The sequence below is a fragment of the Panulirus ornatus genome, chromosome 16, assembly GCF_036320965.1.
Source record: "Panulirus ornatus isolate Po-2019 chromosome 16, ASM3632096v1, whole genome shotgun sequence".
Classification (NCBI taxonomy): domain Eukaryota; kingdom Metazoa; phylum Arthropoda; class Malacostraca; order Decapoda; family Palinuridae; genus Panulirus; species Panulirus ornatus.
In genome coordinates this window covers 16,713,035-16,740,587 of record NC_092239.1, presented here as the reverse complement: position 1 = coordinate 16,740,587, position 27,553 = coordinate 16,713,035, and the positions used below count along the sequence as shown (strand labels likewise).

At 46.6% G+C, this 27,553-nt stretch overlaps 1 protein-coding gene across 7 annotated transcripts in view; it reads right to left on the bottom strand.

Moving 5' to 3' along the window:
- Camta (Calmodulin-binding transcription activator) overlaps nucleotides 1–27,553 on the bottom strand; it is a 1,164,029-nt gene that overhangs the window by 626,098 nt on the left and 510,378 nt on the right. For all 7 annotated transcript variants that reach the window (XM_071671358.1, XM_071671359.1, XM_071671353.1 and 4 more), the window contains one exon: nucleotides 7,511–7,594. In XM_071671358.1, coding sequence (XP_071527459.1) covers nucleotides 7,511–7,594 — 84 coding nt within the window. The remainder of the gene's footprint in view (nucleotides 1–7,510; nucleotides 7,595–27,553) is intronic.

The following is a 27,553-nucleotide window of genomic DNA, read 5'->3' as shown; positions in this document are numbered from 1 at the left end:
TACTGCAGGGCTGTCGTGTTCCAGGGTGGCAATACTGCAGGGCTGTTGTGTTCCAGGGTGGCAATACTGCAGGGCTGTCGTGTTCCAGGGTGGCAATACTGCAGGGCTGTCGTGTTCCAGGGTGGCAATACTGCAGGGCTGTCGTGTTCCATGGTGGCCACGCTCCACGGCAGTCGTGTCCCGGCAGAGCCGTACACCAACCAGATCAGGTCCGGCCCACGAAATCGTGCTATATGACAGTCGTGCCTCACGAAAGTCGTACCACAGCCGTCGTCACAGTCTGTCGTAAAAACCACCTCTCTCCTCACCGTAAAAACCGGTCTCTTCTCAGCGTAAAACCTAGCCTCTTTTTATGGTCGAACACCATTCCCCCCTTCAACGTACAAACCAGACTCTTGACACAATAGTAACCATTCTCCTCTCACCGTAAAAACCACTCCCCTCTCACCGCAAAAACCACTCCCCTCTCACCGTAAAAACCACTCTCCTCTCACCGTAAACTCTCATCTCACCGTAAAAACCACTCCCCTCTCACCGTAAAAACCACTCTCCTCTCACCGTAAAAACCACTCTCCTCTCACCGTAAAAACCACTCTCCTCTCACCGTAAAAACCACTCCCCTCTCACCGTAAAAACCACTCTCCTCTCACCGTAAAAACCACTCTCCTCTCACCGTAAAAACCACTCTCCTCTCACCGTAAAAACCCCTCCCCTCTCACCGTAAAAACCACTCTCCTCTCACCGTAAAAACCACTCCCCTCTCACCGTAAAAACCACTCTCCTCTCACCGTAAAAACCACTCTCCTCTCACCGTAAAAACCAACCTCCTCTCACCGTAAAAACCACTCTCCTCTCACCGTAAAAACCACTCCCCTCTCACCGTAAAAACCACTCCCCTCTCACCGTAAAAACCACTCTCCTCTCACCGTAAAAACCAACCTCCTCTCACTGCAAAAACCAACCTCCTCTCACTGCAAAAACCAACCTTCTCTCACTGGAAAAACCAACCTCCTCTCATCTTAAAGATCAAGTCTCTCCTCACCGTAAAAACCAGCCTCCTCTCACCGTCAAAAAAGGAGAGACAAGATCAGGTCATTTTGTCCTCCTCCTTGCTCGTGTTTCTTAAAGCTATTCCGAGACGATCCTTTACCCCTGGACCTTTTACACCGCTCGCGCGACAAGTGGAAACACATCGGCCATCGGCAGCTAACCCCTCACCCCCTTCCCCCTTTCCCTGAGAACGACGGCCCGGCCCTTGTTGGCCTGACCCCTCTCTCAAGGGTCGGGTCGAAGGCCAAGCCATCATATCCAAGGGTCGTACCGTCGTGCCTAAAAAAGGTAGTACCGTCGTAGGGTCTCGCTCATGTGTCGTGCAAGCCTTGTTCAACGGGTCGTAGAGCCTTGCTCATGGGTCGTACAGCCTTGTTCGAGTCATTCCCACCATGATCATGAGTCGTACAACCTTGTTCCAAGAGTCCAATTATCGTGGTCATGGGTCGTGCACTCTTGCTCTAAGGAGAAGGCCCTTAACCTGTGGTCCACAGGAGGTGAAAAATCAATCAATCAATCCATCAATCAGTAGAGAAACAAATACACACACACACACACACAAACATACATATATATATATATATATATATATATATATATATATATATATATATATATATAAATCATACCATCAGTACTATCTCTAATAAGGGTTTGAGTGGTATTATTTGCTCCTGACTGTGACTTCAGACCCGATATAATATTAGCTATACGATGGAGACGGTCCACAGACACAGCGCGTGTCCCTAAGTGGTCCACATACATAAAAAGGTTCAGAACCCCTGGCCTAGGGGTCACATACCCTCGCGCTCAAGGGGGGTCTCATAGCCTGTTGGCTTAGCGCCTCTCCTCGGGTCTTATATTTCTTCAATAAGGCGTCCCAGAGACCTGTGTTCGCCCAGTCAGCCGTCCATCTTGAGTCTGACAGTGGAGAGAGGGAAGGAAGGAGGTAATATAGTACGTTGGTAGGTAGGTAGGTAGGTAGGTAGGTAGGTAGGTAGGTTGGTAGGTAGGAAGGTACGTATGTAGGTAGGTAAGTAGGTTGGGAGGAAGCCAGCCAAGCGGGCCTTAATGTTCACGTTCTCACTTCACAGTCTGAGCGGCAGGCTCTGGCTACAATCTCATTATAAACCTCTCTTGTGTGAGAAGCCGTGAGAAGACGGGCGTAGCAGAAACCCTTTTTTAAAAAAAAAAAAAAAAAGGAAAAAGTAAAGGAGCGACGATATTTCCTGTTCACTTAAAAAAAGAAAAGAGAAAAAAAGTGGAGCAACCCTTCCTTCCTGCTGGGAAGAAAGAGGGAAACACGATCTTTCGTACCCACTTTAAAAAAGGAGCAACCATCCTTGCTTCTCAATTAAAAGCAAAATTAAGAGCGGCCATCCATCCTACCCACTTTAAAAAAGTAGTGGTAAAAATTCTCCCCCCCCCCCCAATTACTAAATGGACTACAATCCACTAAAGAAAAGAAATGACAATCCTCTCCATCCAGGACTCACCCTCCTCTCCATTGGGATGGTCCTCCTCTCGAAGACCCATAAAAGCAACAACGATTTCCTCTACCACAAAAGGAGAAAAAAAAAAAAGTCCACCACATCCACCTTAAACAATGAGCAATTAACCTCCACACTCATTCTCAAGGAGAAGCAATCCGCTCCAACCACCACAAAAGTAGCGCCAATCCTACACAACCACTGGGAAAGGAGTGACGATTCTTCCCGTCCTTCTTCCTTCCCTCTCCCTCCATCTCTCTCCTCCCCAAGAAAGAAAATTGGGCTGATGAAGAGGAGAGAAAAAAATAAAAAAAAAAAATTTCATCCTCTTGTAGAAATTCTAATGTCGTAGCTTCTCATACCAGTGTTTTCGGCATCTGGGCCGTCCGGGAATTTCCTTTCTGGTTCAGCTTTAAACTGTATGAACGGTGCCATAACTTGCCTCCCTCCCAGATTAGACACCACCGGTTGGCGTCGCGGCGAGATGTCCTCCTCTTCCTCCTCCAATTCCTGCTGCTGCTGCTGCTGCTCCTTCTTGGCTCCTACCACGACTTCTATGGGAGGAGGAGGAGGAGGAGGTAGTGCGTGGAGGATGGGGAGGTCAATCGCAATAATCATGAACGCCCTCTGTCCATGTGGGTGTGGCAAGCACAGACCGGTAATCTCTCGCATGTGCCTCGTCGGTCGTTAGGTGATGCCAGACTTAACGAGGCATCGCAGGCAATTCGTAGAGGTAATTCATCCGAAATTCAATGCCTATACGAGAGCTGTTTTACCCCAATCTGAAAAAAAAGTTGTTTTTCTCTAATCCAGTGGAAAAATGTGCTGATGCTAATGTAACTTTAGTTTACATACAACCATTACTTGACCTTTGAGGGTCAGGTTATAGGCTGAATGCCATCGTACCTAAAGGTGGCACCGTCGTGTTCAAGGGTCGTACCGTCGTGTTCAGGGGTCGTACCGTCGTATTCAGGGCCGTACCGTCGTGTTCAGGGGTTCACAGAGTACACAGCGCCAAGCCTGGCATCCTGAGTGAGGGTAAAATGCATATCCGACGGCCGTACAACGGGGGTGTATACACGAGCGCTCCACCCGCCTCACTCCCAACATACACACTCACTCTGGACTAGGAACTTCCAAACATAAATTCACGCCATTTTCTATTTCGGCCGACACAGCTCAGCTCGCGCTTTCTCTGCTATTTGAATAAACGTTTTAAATCCACTTTATCAGCGCGGTGGTGTGGGCCTGGGGTGCAGGAGGGGTGTCAGGAGAAATGGGAAGGGAGAGGGGTGGCTGGCTCACAGAGGGGATGGGCTCCAATCCGCTAGTAGTGGGTGTACTGGGTGTGGAAAGGGGGACGCTTCTAGCTCAGGAACGCCTCAACAGAGTTAGTGGGGTTGGGGTGTGGGTGTGTGGGCGGAGGAGTACATGGGAAAGTCAGACAACAAAAGACGTGATGGTGTATGCTGAAGGTATCTGGCGGAGGATCGTACATGGGAAAGCCATAAGACAAGAGGACTTGATGGTGTGTGACAATGTTATCTACAGGAAGAGAGTACGATGGTCTGCGACAATGTTATCTACAGGAGGAGAGTACCAGATAACAGAGGTCCTGCAAGTCTATGACGAAGTTATCTGCTGGAGGACAGTAACAGGACCCTACATCCCTATCAATACATACTGGAGCTAGGATGGTAACATCACCTCTGGGGCATTCCTTTAGTTAAGTGAGGTGCATAATAGGGGGATCTTCGTCTCCAGAGCCCGGGCACGGCAAAAGCTGTTGGATTTGGTAGCTGGTCGACCAAGCAGTTAGAAGCCACAGTCCTCAGCCCTACACCTTATAGATACCTGATCAATGCACTCTAGAACTTCCCTGCTGTGCGTTCCACGCTATTTCTGGTGGTAGGTGGCAAGGTGCTGAAGAGGTGAGGAGGAGGAAGGAATCCGGGGGCCGAAGTTGGACGTGCTCTACTTTAACCAGCCGGACGGTACGTGATGAATGGAGGAGTGTGATCTGGTCGTGGTAGTGACGGCCGGACGGCGAGCGCTCGTGGGGAGGGCCCAGCCCCCCTGTGGTGTCCGCCCTGCTTCCCTGCCACACACTACCTCCCAGTTCTACACAGCCTCCCTACCCCAAACAGCCTCCCTGTTCCACACTGCCTCCCTGTCCCACAATGCTTCTCTGTTCCACACTGCCTCCCTGTCCAGCACTGCCCTACATCTGCCTACACTTGGCTCGTTCCACCACTACAGCCTCACACCAGATCACACGTCATGGCAGGTCACTCCAGATACCTACCAACAAACACTGCGAATATTCTAATATCTTGTCAAGTTAATGTTACAATTGTACAAAATCTGATGACAAACTATATCTGTGCTAGTAGGTAGTGAAGGATTTAAAGCTTCACTAAGTCCACACAGAACACACGAGGGGAGGAGCTGTAGCAGAGAGGCGGAGAAAATGGAGATAAAATACGATCACACACACAGCAGACCTCCCGTCTCTTCCCTACAGTATCTGTGATGATCCAGATAAGACGCGATTATATTACGGGCACAAAATCTTTATTTGGTGCTGATAAACTAAGAACAAGGAAAAAATCCGACAAGTAGCAGCTCCTTGTTGCCACCTTTTAGTCATTATCTCTCCACTACAGTAGTCATTGCCTCCCCGCTACATTAGCCAGTGTCTCTCCAATTCACTGGTCATTATCTCCCAGCTATACTAGCTATTATCTCCCCGCTACACTGGCCACTGTCTCCCCGATACACTGGCCATTATCTCCCCGCTACACGCCACCGTCTCCCTTCTAAACTGGCCACTATCTCCCCGCTACATTGGCCACCGTCTCCCCGCTACACTGGCCACTATCTCCCCGCTACAATGACCACCGTCTCTCCGTTACAAAAGACAATTATCCCCAGTCGCCTCAGCGGCAGTGGCCTTGGTCCCCATACCCGGCAGCCGACCACAAACGACAGAAGGAACCACAAAACACACTTGAAACATTGCTCACACCGTCTCATCACTTACAAGTTTTACATTTACCCTCTGCAACAGCAATTTACAGCCTCGTTAACTACTGTCCCCCCCCCCCCCCCCTACGTTGAGATTGTGTCAGCAATGTCGTATAAATTTCAGTGATGGAGTCTTCCTCCTCCTTCTTGGCTCCATCGTAATTGGGGGGACGAGTTATCAGAAGCTGTTGTGTAATTATCAAAATGGTTTAAAACCCGGTGTCGGCGGCAGACGACAGGCCTAACTCTCCCGGCCATCAGATAAAACTCCATGCACTTGAGAACGACGCCACGACCTTTGAATTGGAGGTCACAACCCTTGTATATGATGGTACGACCCTCTGAGCACGACAGCACGACCCTTGAACACAAGGTCACGACCCTTGTATATGATGGCACGACCCTCCGAGTGCGACAGCACGACCCTTGAATATGAGGTTACGACCCTTGGATATGATGGTACGACCCTCTGAGCACGACGGCACGACCCTTATGTACAAGGTCACGACCCCTGTATATGATGGTACGACCCTCTGAGCACGACAGCACGACCCTTATGTACAAGGTCACGACCCCTGTATATGATGGTACGACCCTCTGAGCACGACAGCACGACCCTTATGTACAAGGTCACAACCCCTGTATATGATGGTACGACCCTCTGAGCACGACAGCACGACCCTTATGTACACGGTCACGACCCCTGTATATGATGGTACGACCCTCTGAGCACGACAGCACGACCCTTATGTACAAGGTCACAACCCCTGTATATGATGGTACGACCCTCTGAGCACGACAGCAGGGCATCATTCCCAAGCAAGGGAGCATAGTGGTCACGAGGTCGAAATGATTTCTTCCTGTTGGTTCCACGACCGAGAGACTCTGTCCCACCTTACTCATCTGTCGTCGTCGTCGTGTGTGTGTGTGTGTGTGTGTGTGTGTGTTTGGGGCCAGAGCCACCCGACATGTGTGCAGCGGGGGTGGGGTGGGGTAGGGGAGGGTTGGGTAGCAAGTGTTGGCAAGTGAGAGGAACGTGGTCATAAAGACTGCGTCTGTACGAGATTGTGCATGGGGTACCAGGCTGTGCGGAGGCAAGTGCCACTCTGGGATGGAGACACACTGATAAATAGAAAGATTCACGATACACACACACACGCACGGACACATAATACATACGAACATATACTAGTGCATACATATATATATATATATATATATATATATATATATATATATATATATATATATATATATATATATATATACACACACACACACAAAGATGGATAAATAGATAGCATACAGGCTCAGAACCCCTTTTGTGGGGACCCTGCCAACTTCAAGGCCGCGCTCCACGCAGGAGCAGGGGAATGATGGACTCCTTTGGAGGGACGAGGTCCTCACTGAGGATATACTTCTTCCCATCCAATGACGATGACATAACCCTCTAGTGTAACCACTATATATATATATATATATATATATATATATATATATATATATATATATAAACACGCAATTTCATAGAACACACAATCCAATAGCAAGGGTTCGATTCGAACCCCGTACTATTTGCGTGGTAGCTGGGTACGCTAATATTCATTTCCCCATTAAGGGCAGCATAGCTGAGTGGTCAGTGTACCCTGCTACCACGCAAATGGTACGAGTTTCGAATACTTCCTGTTGGAAGGCATTATGTGATACATATGTATATATATATATATATATATATATATATATATATATATATATATATATATATATATTCTGTGCAAAGAGAGACTTAAATACGAACGAAACACTAATACATAGATACAAATAAAAGACACAAGCAGTGTATACATGTGTGTGTGTGTGTGTTGGCAGTCGTAGGCCACAACCAAGTCGTCGGGAGGGAGAGAACAGAGCACAACTCTGCCAGATGTACTGTGGAGACCTACCGAAGGGTGTGGGCGGCGTGGGCGTGAGGGGCGTGGGTGTGGGCGCGTAACGGGGCGGGGCTGGACGGGCCGCTCCATACTTACCTGAAACAAAAGAAAAACTTGATTAACATTACAATGAAGAGGATGGATGAGGCTACATGAACATAATACATATACACAACTACAAAGCAGTGGTTACCGTTACTGACCATGAGTCTGCACGGGCCAGACCGGAGTCCAGACCCTGCACAGGTTCGAATCCTGGGCGTGGCAGTCGGCCCACAACAAACCCCGGTGTTCAACGTCCACTTGGGGACTGGTTGATAAATTGGTACCTTGCGTGGGGCTGCGGTGTGTGTGTGTGTGTGTGTGTGTGTGTGTGTGTGTGTGTGTGTGTGTAAAGACATACATACAAGGTTAAGCGACGAGGCAAAGCGAGCGCAAAACTCTTTCCCTGTAACATACAAATAGCAATCACACACACACACACACACACACACACACACACACACACACACACACACACACACACACACAAGCTCTAAGGTTGGTCTGATACATGTTTGATGAAGTTCAGCGCGAGTACATGCCAAGTAATGAGGACGGGACACAGTGAGAGAAAGCCTCAACTTGAATATCACCATGCAAGAAATAAGCCGCAGGATCTGTGTGTGAGGGAGGGACTTGGGAGTCGACATTATTCTCAACCTGTCGCCTGAATCCGACATTAGGAGGTGGGGGACAAACTGTCTGCTGGCTAATATCAGAAGAGCATTCAAGTATGTGGCTGAGGATATATTCAGAAAGCTGCTCACATCCTACATGAGGCTAAAATTAGAATAGGCTTCTGATGTCTGGTCATCGCATCTTAGGTGGCACAAAGAACTAACGGAAAGGGTCCAGAGGAAGGCAACGAAGATGATGACAGAATTATGAGAGATGGTTTATAAGGAAAGGCCTTAAATGTATCAACATCGGTAAAAAAGAAGGGTAAGGAGTGACCTGATCACAACCTATAACTTTTTAATCATATCAACAGAAAAGTTCAGAAGATGCAAGGATAAAAGTATCAGAGACAATGACATGAAATTTGGCCAGGAACTTGTTACAAAATGATGTGGTAAAGTACTGTTACAGTACAAGAGTAGTGGATGAATGGAATAAACTGAGTGATGAAGCTGTAAATCTAGACAGCATACATGAGTTTAGAGAGGTGTATGAAAGTACAAAAAGCTCAAGAAATAGGGTCTACCCGTGCAAGACTCTCACCCTGTAATACACACACACACACACACACACACACACACACACACACACACACGCGCGCGCGCGCACGCACGCGCGGGCTTTTATGGTGTCATGGTTAGTGTCACAGAAGGGCCCTGCCCGTCCAGGTTCGGATCCTGGGCGCAGCAGTCGGCCCACAGTCAACTCAACTGCTCATTCTCCGCATGGGGCTGGCCGATAAATGGGTACTTACCTTAGGCTGGTGTATCTTTTCTTTTTGTGTGTGTGTATGAGTACAAATATATGAGTAACGAAATGATACATACACAAAATCGGGGCAACGCGAGCGTAAAATTCTTTCCCCGTAACACACAAATGGTATTCACACACACACACACACACACACACACACACACACACACACACACACACACACACACACAAATAGGTCGAAAGTCTATTGAAAACTTATGAAAGTCTATGTCGGCTATCTACTCAAAATTTTGTGGAGGCAGCCAAGAAATGAAACAATAACTGAATGAATGACACATTATTATTCCCCTCACACATAGAAGACTACCATCACATACGATGAATGGACAACAAACGAACCACCTCCCCTAACCCTGTAGGAATTAACTCGCCACCGTCTTCATGTCCTTCCTAAAAGCTACAACTCGTCCCTTTTGATACGAGGTTTCCCACTTCCTCTAAAAACTTTGAGATCATTTTTCCCCCCTCCACTTTTCTCCTTAGTTGCTTAGCTCTTGAGACCTCTTTTATGTTTCATTTAGGGGGCCCTGGACGCGAGGAGGACTTTTGTACGTGGGATGGGGGGAGGGGGGGGGGGGTTGCAGGGTGTAAGAGCCAGTACACAAAAGAAATACTTTAAGTAAAATGTATATGTATAAGTAATACTATTAATAATAAGAGGGACGAGAACACTGATGAATGCCTCCTCTTCTGTATGTCTCTAGAACTGGTACCTCAAAAGCCTCTTCTCCCCTTCTACAGCAGACGTGAGAGTGGCCTTCCACACAGTCTCGCCCCCCCCCCTTTCCCCAGCGCTTGTGGGGGGGCGGGTGTCTCATCTCAGGAAGTCCTCCACGGTCTCTTCTAAATCCTCCACGACTTCCTCGTCCAAGTCTTCCTCCTCATGCAACACTATGTCCCGCTGCTTCTTGGATCTCGGAGCTGTGCTGCCAGCGGAAATCAGAGGCTGGAATTTTTGCAGTAGCCATCTCGTCTGTAGTCTGTTCACTGTCTGCGGTGTAGCGCACGACCCCATGAGCTGCACCGTCATCCCCTCACCTTGAGCTCACGGCAAATCCCTTTCCTTCTTCCTTCTCGCTGCCACCCTCACCGTCTGGGAGGTGGCCGGCCATGCTTGGCACGCCTGACAGGCTCTAAATTACATCCACAAGTCAGTGTATCTGAGTCTGACCCCACCTCGGAAATCATCTATTCTGCTTGGGTACTGCCTCTCCAGGTCACCTTCTGATCCCCCTACCCCCACCACCTCTTGACGTACCATGTTTCCGCTGCACCTCGTCCGCCATATTGCCGCCTCCCTTGACAACATTACTTCCCGAGGATGTATTATGAGCGTGGCAAGTTTTACAGAGCATTTTGCCGCTAACGTCGTCTTCCAACCAAACTAACTCGCTGACAAATTTCGTTTGCAGTGCTCGCCCTTGCCTCTCTCTCTCTCTCTCTCTCTCTCTCTCTCTCTCTCTCTCTCTCTCTCTCTCTCTCTCTCTCTCTCTCTCTCTCAAGATCTCCGTGCCTTCAAGGTCTGTCTCTCGTCTCTTCCGTGCACTTCGCTTTTTTCTCAGCTCAGACATGACAGACACTATCCTGCTACATCTGACAGGGTAGTATGTACGACCCGAATCAAAACTTGAGGTTAATCTACGCTCTTAAAATTCCTGGATAAGTAACACAGACCCTCCTCAGGAGAAAGGGTCAAGCAGACACATCAAAAATGGTTTACCTTCAATCTGAAGGCTACATAATTCAGTGTTCCAAACGACAGGGAACAATGTACTATCCATCGACTGCATTCTACATCGTCTATCGTTTACTTCACCAAATGACAATCTGTCAGCTGTCACTACTTGTTGGACCACTTACACAAAGACGTCAGGCGGGCTCGCTGAATTACGCTGGCCAGATTGATTTTTTTTTCTTTATCAAACTCGGTGTTATTTCCAACCACCCACCCCCCATAAACACACACACACACACACACACACACACACACACACAAACACAAACACACACACACACACACACAGCCACTAAGACCTAAGTTGGGGAGCTGCTTCACCAGCTTGGTCTCTTCTCTTGAGGAAACTCGTTGAACTGCTGGAGAAGGTCCAACGGAACGCAACAAGGACGGTGCCAGAATCAAGTGGAATGAGTTACGAGAAGAGGAAGGAAGTCCTCTGTCTGCCCACACTGAAGGCGATGGGAATAAAGGGAGACGTAATAACCACATTTGAATTCCTGAGAGGACACGATGATGTTAACAGACCACTTCCTTAAATTCCCGTGGCACTCTTGAGACCAGAGGACAGAACGAGAAGCGGAGCGAGTAAAGTGTCGAGACAGACGCGAGGAAACGTTCTGTCGGAGTGAACTACATACGGTATTCCAGCCTCTGCTCCCAACGTTAACTGCATGCATCATGCACAGTGAAATATATCCCGGGAACAAGACAAGCATAGACGAGGCGGCGGTGGAGACCACTGGAACGTTCACAAGTCTGGAAGGTGGGAGATGACAGGGGAAGAGGCGGGGCTTCCTTTATGTATAAAGACATCATCACACGCAAAAACAGATCTCTGTGCAGTCTCTCTCTCTCTCTCTCTCTCTCTCTCTCTCTCTCTCTCTCTCACACACACACACACACACATATATATATATATATATATATATATATATATATATATATATATATATATATATATATATATATCCGGCATACACATTGTATGTGGTTTCAGAATCATCTTTATCACCTGTGTTCAAGATGATTCGGGTGATTGTTACAACTTGACCTCGACTGCCTGAATGCTCCTGGCCGTTGACATACTTAAGGCCAAAATAACCGACCATTAGCCTACGGGCTTCCGTGATCCAGCGGTGAACGACCATGATTCACACAAGGGCTCGCCCGGGGCTCGAATCCTGGGGTGGGCAGTCAGCCCATAGCCAACCCAGCTATTCACCCACCCTTTGGGGCTGGTCGGTAAGTAAGTACATGGCTTAGGCTTGGGTGTGCGTGAGTGTGTGTGCCAATACGCATAAGAGTAAAGACATGATAAACATACACAAAGTGAAGGGACGGCACAACACGAGTATAACACTCGACACCATCCCTAACTTGCACCAGGATCCCAACTCAGGGCCAATATTCAGAGGGTCTAAATGTCTGCTGGCAAATATCAGAATTACAATCACGTTCAAAAAATATTCTGCATGCCATCCACGTCCAATATGAGGACAAAACCAGAATGTGTGTCTTTAAATTTGACACAAAGAGCAAAACGAGGAGGTCTAGAGGAAGGCAAGACAGACGGTACCAGAAAGGAGAGAGCTGAACCACAGGGAAGGTTAGAGGCCTTAAATCCTCCTACCATGGAAAGGAGAGGAGGGACGGGTGACAGCCCGTACATATGTAAACCACAATGATGGCGAAGACAGTGGACAATTCTTCGGGTGATGTAGAGGACATAACATGAAATCAGACAAACAAACTCCTTGAAAAAGATACAATTACTTGTATAGTCCAGAGTGATGGCTGACTGGAAAAGATGGAACACACTGAATGAGGACATGGTAAGTGCGGCCAGCATACGGAGGTGTAAAAAGCTGCATGATACCAGAGGTGGTTCGGGAGACGGGGCACCACGAGTGTACAACTCCCTCCTCGTACGGTACAGAGAGGCATTAATGTATAGGTCAAAGCCAAACAGGCAGGCAGACAGAGAGACAAGATTCCTCCCTGCCGTCAACCGTCCTCGAGTTCTCGTGCAGACAGTAGACAGACGGGACGGAAGTACATACATACAGAGAGAGAGGCTCGAGTGACGGCCACCCAAACCACACCTCGTAACAGGAAATTCATAAAATATATATCAAGACAAACGAACAGACAAGACAGACACACGCAGACAGACATACTTTTAGAACATTCGTTCCTCCTCGGAGAGAACAAAGACAAAATAAATAAAACGAACTTAAAAGGTGTATCATCAGGCCATCAAGCAGTGTCAAGTTTGAGCTAAATTTAGCAATCGTAGAAGCTGCCGCGGCGGCGACCTCGCGCGCTGATTGGCTAAGTAACTGTAATTAACGACAACCGGCGAGGATATTAAACGAGCGGAGTGGTGATTATGGTCGCCCTGTCTTCCTGCAATTGGTCCCGTTATTTTTCCTTTTTTTCTGAGGGGGGGGTCAGACTGGTGGTGTCAGTGAGTGTGGTGACCCTGGTAATGATGTCAGTGAGTGTGGCGACCCTGGTAATGATGTCAGTGAGTGTGGCGACCCTGGTAATGATGTCAGTGAGTGTGGTGACCCTGGTAATGATGTCAGTGAGTGTGGCGACCCTGGTAATGATGTCAGTGAGTGTGGCGACCCTGGTAATGATGTCAGTGAGTGTGGCGACCCTGGTAATGATGTCAGTGAGTGTGGCGACCCTGGTAATGATGTCAGTGAGTGTGGTGACCCTGGTAATGATGTCAGTGAGTGTGGTGACCCTGGTAATGATGTCAGTGAGTGTGGCGACCCTGGTAATGATGTCAGTGAGTGTGGCGACCCTGGTAATGATGTCTGAGTGTGGCGACCCTGGTAATGATGTCAGTGAGTGTGGCGACCCTGGTAATGATGTCTGAGTGTGGCGACCCTGGTAATGATGTCAGTGAGTGTGGTGACCCTGGTAATGATGTCTGAGTGTGGCGACCCTGGTAATGATGTCAGTGAGTGTGGTGACCCTGGTAATGATGTCAGTGAGTGTGGTGACCCTGGTAATGATGTCAGTGAGTGTGGCGACCCTGGTAATGATGTCAGTGAGTGTGGCGACCCTGGTAATGATGTCGAGTGCAGGTGAGTGTGACGATTGATACTGAAGTCACTGTATTGATGACATCAGTGATGATGTCAGCGAGTGTGGTGACAATTGTGGTAACAACACAAACGCAGAACTTGGTGCCTTACAGTTTACAGGAATAGTTGCGGTGGTTGCACTGTAAAATCACTGTTTACAGGAACAGTTTCAGTGGTTGCAGTGTAAATCACTGTTTAAAGGAACAGTTTCAGTGGTTGCACTGTAAAATCACTGTTTACAGGAACAGTTGCGGTGGTTGCAGTGTAAAATAACAGTTGTGGTTATACGGTAAAAGAATGGTTAGGTTTACAGCGCTTGAAGGACGACGGTGATTGATGTAAATGACTGGCTGTTGTAAAAGTGGGTTTACAGAGGTGAGGTAGAGTAGTGGGTGGCTGTGAGTGTAAACCAGCGATCGTGAAAGTGATGGTAATTCTACTGTAAACTCGGAATGATTGTGGCACAAAAGTGGTGGTAAACGACCATATATATATATATATATATATATATATATATATATATATATATATATATATAATGGTCGTGACAATACAGAACCACGTGGGGACGTGGGAAGTGCACCCCACCACATACACGTGATACAAGTGATACAGCTGTGTATCTTTAGCATGTATTCCTGACACACTGTACCCTATGTGTGTGTGTGTGTGTGTGTGTGTGTGTGTGTGAGAGAGAGAGAGAGAGAGAGAGAGAGAGAGAGAGAGAGAGAGAGAGAGAGAGAGAGAGAGAGAGAGAGAGAGAGACTGGTGTGGGGGGAACCATCAGACACGTTCTTTGGTTCCGTCGTGACACAGGCAGGTGTTCAACGCCGGTTCAACTTCGGGAATATGGAAGGGGTTCAACGTTAATTCGGTCCGGATGCAGTGAGGAGGTTCAACGTTGGTTCCCGTCGGTAGGTATATGGAGGGGGACGGGGGGTTCAAAATGTGCATGCCCTTTCTACATACTTGACAAGAAATAGTATTTTCTGTTGGATGTTATACTGTCAATGACCAACGAAGCAAAATCTTGTAGCGTCCGAAATTTTACAATTTAGTCGAGAAAATTAGGTAAGTTTAATAACTGAATGAAACACATTTATGTTGCCATATTGATCGTTCTGCATTAATGGCCATCTAGTGTACACACACACACACACACACACACACACACCCTGCACACGACCAGGGACAGGTGGTGTGAGACACGGTCTTCCTGGAAAGTATCATCGTATGTGAAACTCATCATCTCACAGTCCATGTGCATCATGATCATACACCGCCACACCCACACACTTTCCACTCACATACCGCGTGTCATGACTCGTGTGTGTGTGTGTGTGTGTGTGTGTGTGTGTGTGTGTGTGTGTGTGTGTGTGTGTGTTCGCAGTATGAGATCCAAGCCGTCTGCTCAAGTTCAGTGTCCAAGACATGAATCAAATTCTCTAGAAAAAAACAATAAAACCATCCAACGGGTATTCCAGGCCGCCCCTGATGGCGTGCTGGAAGAGGAGCTCTTCCACTTCCTTTCCGTTTCCTCTGATTGTATTTATGTTCCATTTATATTTCACGGGTTTATTTTCCACAATGAACCGTCCCCTTAAACTCCATTTTGGGCCGCATCTCTGAGCGCGGGTTAAGAGCAACACCAACCAACATTTTTCATGGATTATTAGGATCGTACATTTTGCATCTGAGTTACTGGGAGTCAGGTCCTGAACACCCAACTTCCCCTCGCCTTCCAGTGTTGGGGCCCCACGAGTCTTTGAAAGCAGAGAGCAATCACTGGAAGTTCCGCAGCAGTTCGGCGATATTCCAGACTTCATAAAGGGATACGTTAGAACAGAGCAGGTTTATTCTCATTGTCTACAGTTCTCCGGGCGGTCTTTATTATATCTTACGTTAACTCCTTTCTGGGAGGTTGTGAGTCATCCACTTATCTTCCCAGAGAATCGCAAGGAATTTCCTCCTGGTGACCACACAGAGAAAGAGAGAGAGAGCGGGGTGGTCATCCGACCTCATCCAGTCTTTTAAGCTCTTCACTGCTGACTTAATTTCGTTAACTTCGTCCCTTTTTCTTCCGATTATTGGCTCCAGATGGAGAAACACTCTGTGCTCCTTACTCAGGAGCACTCGGGTGACGTTATCGATGGTTTCGGGCGAAGGAACACTCGATGTTCCTCCTTCTGAGACACCTCGGCGGCGTTCCCAGGGGCTTCACATTAAAGAACATCGGTTCCTTCTTTAGGAACACCTCGGTAACGTAATCATTGGCCTCAGACGGAGGAACACTGTACCTTCTTCAGGAACAACTCAGTAATGTTATCATTCCCTGCAGACAAAGGACCCCTCGGTGTCCCTCCTTCAGGAGCACTTCGGTAACTTTTTCACTAGCTTCCCTTAAAGGATCATAGGTTCCTTCTTCAGGAGCATCTGTTTATGTTACAAACGGCTTAATATGGAGGAACACTCGGCCCCATCTTCTGGAGGAGCTAGGTAACGTCTTCTCACATCTGAATTATCTGAAGTCAAACGATTATTATAGGGTCTCACTGCAACGTCAGACTCATCATTCCCTGATTGATACAAAGCCCCCAAGTCGTGTTCCCTTCTGGATTATAAAATGAGAAAAATAAGAGGGAAAGGAGCCACCGTCGTTCCCGAAGACGATGAAAAAATATCACACTTACATGATTCAACGCCACACTTGGCTCCATGTTTGCCAAGAGAACTGCAGTAGTTTTCAGAGGGAGGAAGGGGGTAGGGGACAGTTAATATATGCTGGCTGTGTGGAAACACTTCTGTAGCAACTAGGAGAGGAATATATATATATATATATATATATATATATATATATATATATATATATATATATATATATATATATATATATACATATATATATATATATATCACAGAATCTATGATGATTTCCAACGTGGGAATGAAGAGATATATAATCACTAAAAATAATACAGATAAACCATTAAAGAGATCTTGTTCTCTCTACAGACATGAGCATCTTGGCTGTTAAGAAAAATATGAGGAGAAAAAAGAACGAAGAAATGAACCCCAACTCTTAAGGTATGTGTCGATCTGTCTATCAGAGGAAAAAATGGCAATTAGATGAGTGGGAAAATAAATCAATCCACAGCTTCACTGTTCGAGGATAGAAGGATACACCGTAGCGGTTAATCCTCGTGTGGTGGGTCTCTAAACAGAACCCTGGACGTACTCAGGCCACAAGGAAGCTGTGGACGACCCATCCATCTCCCGACGAAGAACTAAGGAAACCTACAGCGTGAAGACATGGCTTCCCTTACCCAAGTACAACACCCTAAATCAGGAGGGGTAACACCATATTATATATATATATATATATATATATATATATATATATATATATATGTATATATATATATATATATATATAGGTTACATAGAACTTTTGTCTAGGTGTGAGGCTAAGCTGTTACGTTATTCCACTGATCTATTAGGCTGTTTGTGGTCGCAGCACCGGGCTTACGTTATGCATCCACGCCCGCCTGATTGTAGTCACTCTATATTCAGGGATGATCTTTATTTCATTATAGAATGATAAATAATGTTTCTGATATCGTCATGTCGGGAGGTAACATCCTCCGTCCCAGAGCACCAACACTATCTTCTCGCACAGTTCACCTCTCACCGGCAATATATTGCCAGAGTCCTCCATGTCTAGCGTTCGAACAGGCAATCATTTTCAGGTGTTGACTGGGAACCAAACCTTCTGTTATTTTCTTTGTGTGGACTGTGATATATACCTCTTTTGTTTGCCTTGGTGTATGTGTGTGTGTGTGTGTGTGTGTGTGTGTGTGTGTGTGTGTATCATCTAGCGATGACAACTGATGTTTGGGAAGCACGAACGAACGGAAAGGGACAATGATTCGACGACAACTTCGAGCCTGGTTCGAATATCAATTCGTCTTACTAAAATCTCATCAAAATGGAACACGACTCAGCTAAACTACCGATCGGAAAGTCAAGCTCTGGACGCACTTACGACACGGATGGCTCGGCTCAGCTTCATAACCCAGGGCAAGCGAAGACGACGACGAAGCAACTCTGGTTAAGAAATCCAACATGATTTAGCGAAGCTTGCGACCAGGGACTCGCAATGCTGGGGACATACTTACGGGGTACACAGACGCTGAGCCGGCGCCATCTTCACACCTGATGATCACCCAAGCACAATTTTAGACTTATATGACTAACAGTTCCTGGCGAGGTCCAGGGACGGAGACACGGGCGTACAGCCGACGGACAGAGAGACAGGTAAACACACGACATGGATACAGACGACAGATAGACGTTTTTTTTTTAAGGCACTGTCTTCCTCTTTCCGCACGTCCAGATGAGGAAGTAACGGAGGGGGTGGGTCACTCTGGCTCTCACCCTTGAGCACGACGGCACGACCCTCTGAGTACGCGGTAGTACGGCCCTTAAGCGCGATAGTACGACTTTTACGCCCGATGATACGACCCCCCTGGGGACGATGGCGAGTAGTTGGGATGGAGGTCATGAGGTTATCAAGCCGGGTGGGTGGAGAGGTGTACGGTCACCGTGGTGGTGCGATGAGGCTGTGAGGAAGTCCTTGTGATGGAGGGTCTCTGGGAGCCGTGTGGCTACTGTGGTGGATCTGAGGTCATTACGGTGGATGAGTGAATGCAGGCCATTACGTTATCGTGGTGGGTGTATGGAGGACGCGGGTTTATCGTAGTGGGTGGGTGGAGACGGTGGGGGGTTATCAGGGTGTGCCAGCAAGCACCGCGGCGCTAGATAACGTCATGTCCTCACTACGACCTCCGATAGTTCTTGCATACACTTGTTTCTTTCTGCCGTAAAGAACTCAATTCAATTATCTTTTTTTTTTTCCCCCGCTCTGAACGCCGGACCCGGCCAGTTCTAGTACTTGGTTAAAAAATTCTTGATAATTTTTGGGTTATTCTCGGGAGGGGGAATTTTTTTTTTTTCGTACTGTGAGATCTGAATGTTTTCCAGGATGTATCCTTAACGTGTATTATTCTACAGGGTGGCTCCCGGGCGCCTGGCTCCCACGTACCCTCTTAACCCGTGACACACTGGTCCTGCTGTTCTGACCCCCATATCATACAGCAGCCTCTTGTGCCTTTCATACAACACATTATAAACCTCTTATAATTCTTGTGTCACATTTCCCTACTCTTTTCCTCTCTCTTCAACTTCTTTCTTTCATCTAAGAAGCATTGATTCGGGTATATTATTTGATCGTGTCATGTCCGTCACTGTAATATATATATATATATTCAATTTTTTCATACCTCATCGTCAATTCCCACGTTTGCGGGGTAGCGCCTAGAACAGACGAAGAAAGGCCGCATCCGCTTGCATCCATTACCTGGTTATCACGTGCAATGGTCCGAAACCACAAACAGGCCCCAATGACCTTTTCTTTATCAACCCCGGACGCTTCACATGCCCTGGTCCAGACCACTGACGACACGTCGACCCCTGCATAGCAAATCGTTCCAATTCATTCTATCTTTCGCACGCCTTTCACCCTCCTGCATGTTCGGGTCCTGATCGCTTAAAATCTTTTCCACTCCATCCTTTAATTTACATTTTGGTCGACCTATTCTCCTAATTCCCTCCACTACCGACACATATATCCTCTTTATCAACCTTTCCTCACTCATTCTTTCGATGGGTCTAACCCATTTCAGCACCTCAGCTGTCTCGACCGCACTTTTTGTTATCACATCTTACTCTTACCCTTTCATTACCTACATGATCAAACCACCTCGCACCACATTTTGTCCTCAAACATTTCCTTTCCAACACATCCATCCTCCTCCGTACAGCTTCGACTATAGCCCATACCTCGCATTCATTTAATATAGGGGCTACAGTTCCTTCAAATACACCCATATATGCCTTCCCACATAACGATCTCTCCAAACATTCTTCAGCACTTCTAGATCCTTCACCTTCTCATATATATATACATACATACATATATATATATATATATATATATATATATATATATATATATATATATATATATATATATATATATATATATATATTGAGATCCACGTTCATCCTGTCCCCCTTACCCTATCCAACTTTCTTAAATGCATTACCTCCTGCTCTCTCGCCCTGTATCTGTCTATTCATGACGTTTCCTCTCCAGTACTCCTCTCTCTCTCTCTCTCTCTCTCTCTCTCTCTCTCTCTCTCTCTCTCCTTCAATCTGATTCTCTATACCTCCATCCGTCCCTCCCTCCCTCTCTCTCCCACCAAGTCCGTTTGTCTGCCCATCGTTCTCTTGTCCCCGTTCCTCCATCCCTCCCATTACATCCGTCCTTCCGTCCCTCCCTGCTTTCGTTCCTCCCTCCCTATGTCCATATGTCTCCCCCTCCCCTCCCGGTCTTTCGTCAGTCCCTCCCTCCCACCCTAAGCAAGAGCTGTCATAAGGGGCAGATCTAACGAATTTAAAAAACCTCTTTATTCACATATAAAATAACTAGGTTTCAAAAATATCCTAGGACGCGATATACTTTGAAACTTCACAAGTCCCTTGATAAAGCACCAGAGAGAGAGAGAGAGAGAGAGAGAGAGAGAGAGAGAGAGAGAGAGAGAGAGAGAGAGAGAGAGAGAGAGAGACTGCGGCAAAATCGAATCACACATGGAACCAAAATTGAGCATCAGACCAAGAATTAGACAGACAGACTCACAGGTGCGAAAACAAATGGCATCAAACACGAAGCACCCGACCTCCTTGGCGTAGCCAGGAAGGGTACCTACAAGACACACCTCATAGGTCCTTACTCTTATTACCATCGAGCACCAGTGACCTGGAGAGGCTACACTCACAAGCGAAGCCTCACATTTGCCAACGATACGATATCAGAACATAACGACCAAAGGAAAACGGTTTAAACGGTTTCGAAGTGATTCAGATGAACTAACGCAGTGATCGGATAACACATGTAGACGAGTGCAAAGTAATGCAGTTTCGTGATTACAATATCACGAATGAAAAGATGTTTGGTAAGCCATTATTTAGAAGACTTTGGAGTAATCAAGGATCCAAAATGTGCAAAAAACAAATGCATGCTCATCTGCGTATAATGAACCAATGAATGTCATGGTTCACAGCATGACGCGTCAACTATGTACAACGGAAAACACCAATGCTCACTCTCTACAAGGCCCTAGTGAGACCGCATTCAGACTAAGCTGCTCAAGATCGCGTCATCAATCTTTATAAAAAAAAAAACTAGAACGAGTACAAAAGAGGACAACAAAACAAGTTCCGTCACTCAGAAATTAAAGAAGAATGACCGAGATAATATTTTTCCTCCTTGGGAAAAGCACAGACTTTTTGAGGTCTAATAATAATCGTTATAAAAATCATGAAGTAATTTCAACAGTGAAACTCACTCTAATATCTTCACGTCGGAGAGAGAAAAATGACATGTAATGACGGTATAAAAAGAGAGCGATGAAGACTGTTGTATGAACCTTAGTATACTTTTTTTTTTTTTATTTCGGCTTTAGGTATATATATATATATATATATATATATATATATATATATATATATATATATATATATATATATATATATATATATTATCCTTGGGGATAGGGGAGAAAGAATACTTCCCACGTATTCCCTGCGTGTCGTAGAAGGCGACTAAAAGGGGAGGGAGTGCGGGGCTGGAAATCCTCCCCAGTCGTTTTTCACTTTTCCAAAGAAGGAACAGAGAAGGGGGCCAAGTGAAGATATTCCCTCTAAGGCTCAGTCCTCTGTAATCAACGCTACCTCGCAAGTGCAGGAAAAGGCGAATATGTATAAACATATATATATTGCTAGGACAACGACTACTACTACATTTCAAAACATGACTGAATGATTACATCACTGAATAATATACGTATAGTTCATGGTAAGTCTTTTTCAAAGTGAGAGTACCGTTCAATATGCATGAGGTTCCATTTTTTTTTCTTTACAGAGTTACCGCCTACAATCCTTCGTCTCCAGGGCGTCCCGCCTCTGTAACTCGATCACACTGCGTTTTCAGTTCACCCTTTCCTATAAAATTTCCACGTCAGTATATTCTCCCCAACACTGCATGGTGTTCCTTCAATGGTATTTCCCCGCCACTTGATGCACGGGGAGGAGTGGCCGGTGGGGAGGGCCCTTCTGCTTTACTATCCCATCTCCATCTATAGTGGTAGAAGGAAAGGAGATTTTTGCTTTACTATCCCATCTCCATCTATAGTGGTAGAAGGAAAGGAGATTTTTGCTTTACTATCCCATCTCCATCTATAGTGGTAGAAGGAAAGGAGCTTTTTGCTTTACTATCCCATCTCCATCTATAGTAGTAGAATGAAAGGAGATATTTGCTTTACTATCCTATCTCGATCTATAATGGTAGAAGGAAAGGAGCTTTTTGCTTTATTATCCCATCTCTATCTATAGTGGTCGAAGGAAAGGAGCTTTCTGCTTTACTATTTCATCTCCATCTATAGTGGTAGAATGAAAGGAGCTTTCTGCTTTACTATTCCATCTCCATCTATATAGATGAAGACTGAAGGACACTATTACAATCAAATAAACTGATCATACACCATTAGGTCTCCTTTTATCTGGCTTTCCTATCACTTTCTATCCATCTTTCCCTTCCTCTCCCAATGCCTCCCTTCACCTATCTCCCCCTCCCTCTCCCAATGTCTCCTTTCATTCATCTTCCCTTCCCTCTCCCAATGCCTCTCTTCCTCCATCTCTCCCTCCCTCTCCCAATGCCACCTTTCATGCATCTTCCCCTCCCTCTCCCAATGCCTCCCTTCATCCATCTCTCCCTCCCTCTCCCAATGCCCCCCTTCATCCATCTCCCCCTCCCTTCATACATAAGTCTGTCCATCTGACCCCACCCGTCACCCAGCTGTAACCTCCCCGGCCGGCGACCCCTCACTGCTCCCCTCGCCTCTCTAAATCATAAGGGAGGGGACCAGACCAGCTAAATAAATTGAATTTGTAAGTGAATTTCATCCGTTATTGTGACTATTTGTTGTACAGAAGACCTTTTACGTCCTTTATCGTACCTGTAATATCGTGTGTGTGTGTGTGTGTGTGTGTGTGTGTGTGTGTGTGTGTGTGTGTGTGTGATTACTATTTTTACGTTACGGGGAGAGAGTTTTACACTCGAGTTACCCCGTCTCTTAACTTTGTACATATATACTATGTTTACTCTATGTGTGTATATATATTGACACAAAAACACTCCCTCGCCTAAGCCATGAACAAATTTATCGACCAGCCCTAAGGGAAGGATGAACAGCTGGGGTTAGCTGTGGGGCCGATTGCCGCGCCCAGGATTCGAACCCTGGCGGACCAAAGTGTGAATCACGTGAACTTATCTCACACAATCTTCTACACGTTTTCATGCTCTCTCCATTTATAACCTTCCTCATTCAGTTTATCACATTCATCCACCATTCTTTAGATATTTTCTTACATTTTGCTTGCTTAATTTCGTTCTATGGCCTCCGGTTTTCTATCCTCGCAGCTTACGAAGAACTGTTCAGCTGTTCGCTGTATGAATGTGCATGAGCTCGTGGGCGCACGCGCTGTTCACGAGCGCATGTGCTCTCACTTCACCTTTATCCTGAGAGCGCGTTCTTGTTTACATCCTTCTCCTCTACCGCCTTTGGACCAGAGCAGAGGGAACCGGTGGCCTTGTAGGATCTAAACCCACAAGCGACAACCGTCACACAGACCCATGGTGTGGCCTGACAGGGGGTAGCAACGCCTGGTAGCCCCTCCAGGAACTGACAGAACCGCAACACAACGCAGAGGTAGATTTCGCATGGGCGAGAATTAACAGCCAGGTTCAAAATTAACAATAACCACCAGGTTCAAAATTAACAATAACCACCAGGTTCAAAATTAACGACAGGTACCACGTCCAAAAATACGAACAACTGGCATCCGGCTGAAACACAACAACAGCCATCAGCTGCAACATTACCAATAGCCATCCGGGTTGAAATACATCTACACCCAGCTTGGAAATTAACAACAGCCGCCAGGCTGGGAAAAAAAAAATTACAATAGCCATCTGGTTCAAACAATACCCAGCCGCCATTAGGGTCGGCAGATTATAAATGCTCACCTCGTTCACTGATTAACGAAAGTCAACACACCGAAGAATCCGAGAAGTGTCGACCTCACTCAGGGACCAGCCTACGTCACCCAGCTCTCTCGTCAACAATGGTTTTCTGGTTCAACAGTTAACTCTGGCATCCCAATTTAACAGCGAACGATGAATGGCCTCCTGGTTCTAGAGCCGAGAACGACGATTTAGTCCGGCAGTTAACGGGTAGTTTCCCGGTCCAATGATCAACCAGCGTCTCAAGGTAAAGTAGTTAGCAGTAACTAACATGGGTCAGCGAGACAGATACAGCCCAGGGGAGGGATGTCCTCCACACACGTCGTCCATTAGCGGCTAAAAGGACGCTCACAATAATCCTGGTAAAAGACAAAATGAACCATGGCTGCCACAAGGCAACCCCGGCCACCTTCTGCAGGAAGACCTCGCTCCACCCGCCGCAAAAGCATTTCACTCGGCCGGATATAAAGGCCACAATTTAAGGATTAATCATGCGAGAGCCGGCGGGATCGACCTACGGCTCTGAAGACTCCGACTAAACTACTGCTACTTAATGACCCCGACCCCTGGTCATTATCGACTGCGAGAGTTACAGCTAAAAGTCTTGCTCACAGTAGGCCGCCACGGGAATTACACCCCCCCTCCTCCCCCCAATCCCCCCGGCTAATTACCCAAACGGACCAGCGATTACAGGCGCTGGATTTGTGAGGAGGAGGTGGAGGGAGGGGGAGAGGGGAGGGGGGGGGGGGAGGAGATAGGGGTGATGGGGCAGGAGGGAGCCACCCGCGATCCGACCAAAGACAACTGCGGGAGGATCATCCTGCGCTGGGAGCCATGCAATCAGGCACGTGTGGCGGCGGTGATGGTGGGCAGGAGAGGCCGCCGCCGTCCTCCTCCAGCAGCGGTAGGCAATCAGGTAAAAACACCGGCGGGCCACAAGGGCAGACCCTGGGTGTGAAAGCTCGCATGACGGAGCCCGCCCTGGTTGCATGACCACGCCTGCCTGACACTGACTAGCGAGGGAAGGCCGCCCATTGTTACCCCCCTCCTCCTCCCCACCGGCCAGCTCTTCTAATGAGCGTTAATTCTTGTCTCCCGGGGACACCACGCTCCGCCACGACGTTAGCCGCGTTGCTGGGTGGCTCTGGGGCAGGTTGTGAGACGGGGGCAAGGACGTTGCTGGGAGGCTCCTGCAGGAGGTGGTAAGGGGGTGGTGGCAATGGCGTTGCTGGAAGGCCCCTGGAAAAGGTGCTGCAGGGCAGCAATATCATTAGTGAGAGGCTCTCGGAGGAGATGGTGAGGGAGATGCAAGGGCGTTGCTGAAAAGCTGCAGGACGGAGTGCTAAGGGTTGGCAAGGGCGTTGCTGAGAGCCTCATTGAGGAGGTGCTGGGTGAGGGCAATGGTGTTGCTGACAGGGTTCTAGAGGAAGTCCTGAGAGGCTCTTGCAAGAGGTGTTGAGGGTGCTGCTAGGAGGCTCCTGGAGGAGATGTGAGGGGTAGGAGCGTTGTTTGGTGGTTACTGGTGGATTACTGTGTATGACTACATGGAAATGAAATGTAACATAAACCTGATGATCTACGACGAGGGTAGATGCTACAGTAGAGCAGTAATGTCATGAGATCATAATCTTATTATTTATGGCACAGGCAGACTAGTAAAGCGGAGGGCACCTGCCCACCAACCACTCCCTCTGGTAACAGAGCAGACATCAAAAAAGCTCAATAGGAATACCATGACCAACTGGGGGAGTAGTTATACTGTCTTGGAAGTTTTGTTAGTAAGTGTGAACAGGCAACGTTCCCGACCCTGCCTGCAGTGGGATCCTATGGATAAAAAGGCTCAAATGTGTAAACGGAACAATGGTGTATTTCTTAATACAGTACATTCAAAAGTCTGCTTCTTTTATCTTTTACAAAAAGGGAAAATTTACTGATAACAGATATCAATGAGGTATCTGTCTAACCTTGATTTAAAAGGTACAAATAGTATTCACAATGAAAAACGTGAGAGTAATTCATCCCAATGTTCTTTAACTGTAGAGATGAAAACCTTTTTAGCCCACAATGCTTTTAAACGTCATTCTTTTAAATTTCATACCGATATTTCTAGTCGACGAATTTCTATTCATAGTGAATTTTTTTTTTGTATATTATGATGTTAAAATTATAGTCTGAAAGCTATTTAATCTCCTGGTGTGAGCGCTTTTTACAGACGTTTTTTGATCCCTGAGTCTCCTCACATGGCTTATTTCTGAGCGATGAAATTAGTGTTGTTGTTCTTTTCTGAATCTTTTCTAACCGTTCCTCGTCTGTGATCAACTTTGGTGACCAGAAGTGAACAAGGTTATCAACGGAGTATCTTTCACTTCACAATTACAATTTCTAGCTAGGAATCCGAGCATTCTTTTAGATCAACTATATATATATATATATATATATATATATATATATATATATATATATATATATATATATATATATATATATGGGAGCGGGGGGCTGGAAATCCTCCCCTCTCATTTTTTTTTTTTTCCCAAAAGAAGGAACAGCGAAGGGGGCCAGGTGAGGATATTCCCTCAAAGGCCCAGTCCTCTGTTCTTAACGCTACCTCGCTAATGCGGGAAATGGCGAATAGTATGAAAGAAAAGAAATATATATATATATATAATGCTAGGCACTTTTTTCTCGTTTCTTAGGTCATTTCTGATCATCAATTTACGAAGCATTTCATATGAGTGATATATATTTTTCACAGCATGAATGCATTACGTTGTATTTTCGTCTATCCTTAAGACCGCTCCATCAATTCGTTGAAATCGCTTTGATTCTTACGGAAGTCTTCCTTTGAATGGAATATATTCCCGAATTTCGTGCAATCGGCAAATTGTGAAATTCTACGCTGGAACTTCGTCTCAAGATCATCACCAGTTAATAATGTAACGTATGGATCACACGAAAGAGTCTCGTGGTACCCTGCACGTCACGTGACGCAATTAGGATGTTTCGCCCCCCTTAATACCACACGCTGTTTCCCCATCTGTGAGCTACCTCTTCATCCAAGCATGGATTCGATGACCTGTGTGTGGGCTTCTGCGTGGCACTAGGAATGTTTTATGTAATATGTAATATGTTTCATGTAATATGTATCATCGAGAGCGTTCTACGAGTCAAGGTAAATAACAGCGGAGGGTATTTTGGAATCCAAGTTATCACATACACAAGACTAAAGAGTTCAATTAGATTCGTTAAAACATAATCTTTTACTTCGAAACCTACGTTGATCAGCGGTTTATCAGTTTATCATTCTTTAAATGGAAGGTAGGAAGGGGGTGTCAAAGATGCTATCGTGGAATTCCTGGAGGAGGAGCAGGAGGAGGAGGAGGTGGTGAGAGGTGTCAAGGGCGCTGTCGGGAGGTTCATAAAGGTGGTGGTGGCGGTGAAGGGTGCCAAGGGCGTTGCTGGGAGGCTCCTGGCGAGGGCTGGCGACCATCGCAGAGCAGGGGTATGGGGGGCCTATCCACCTA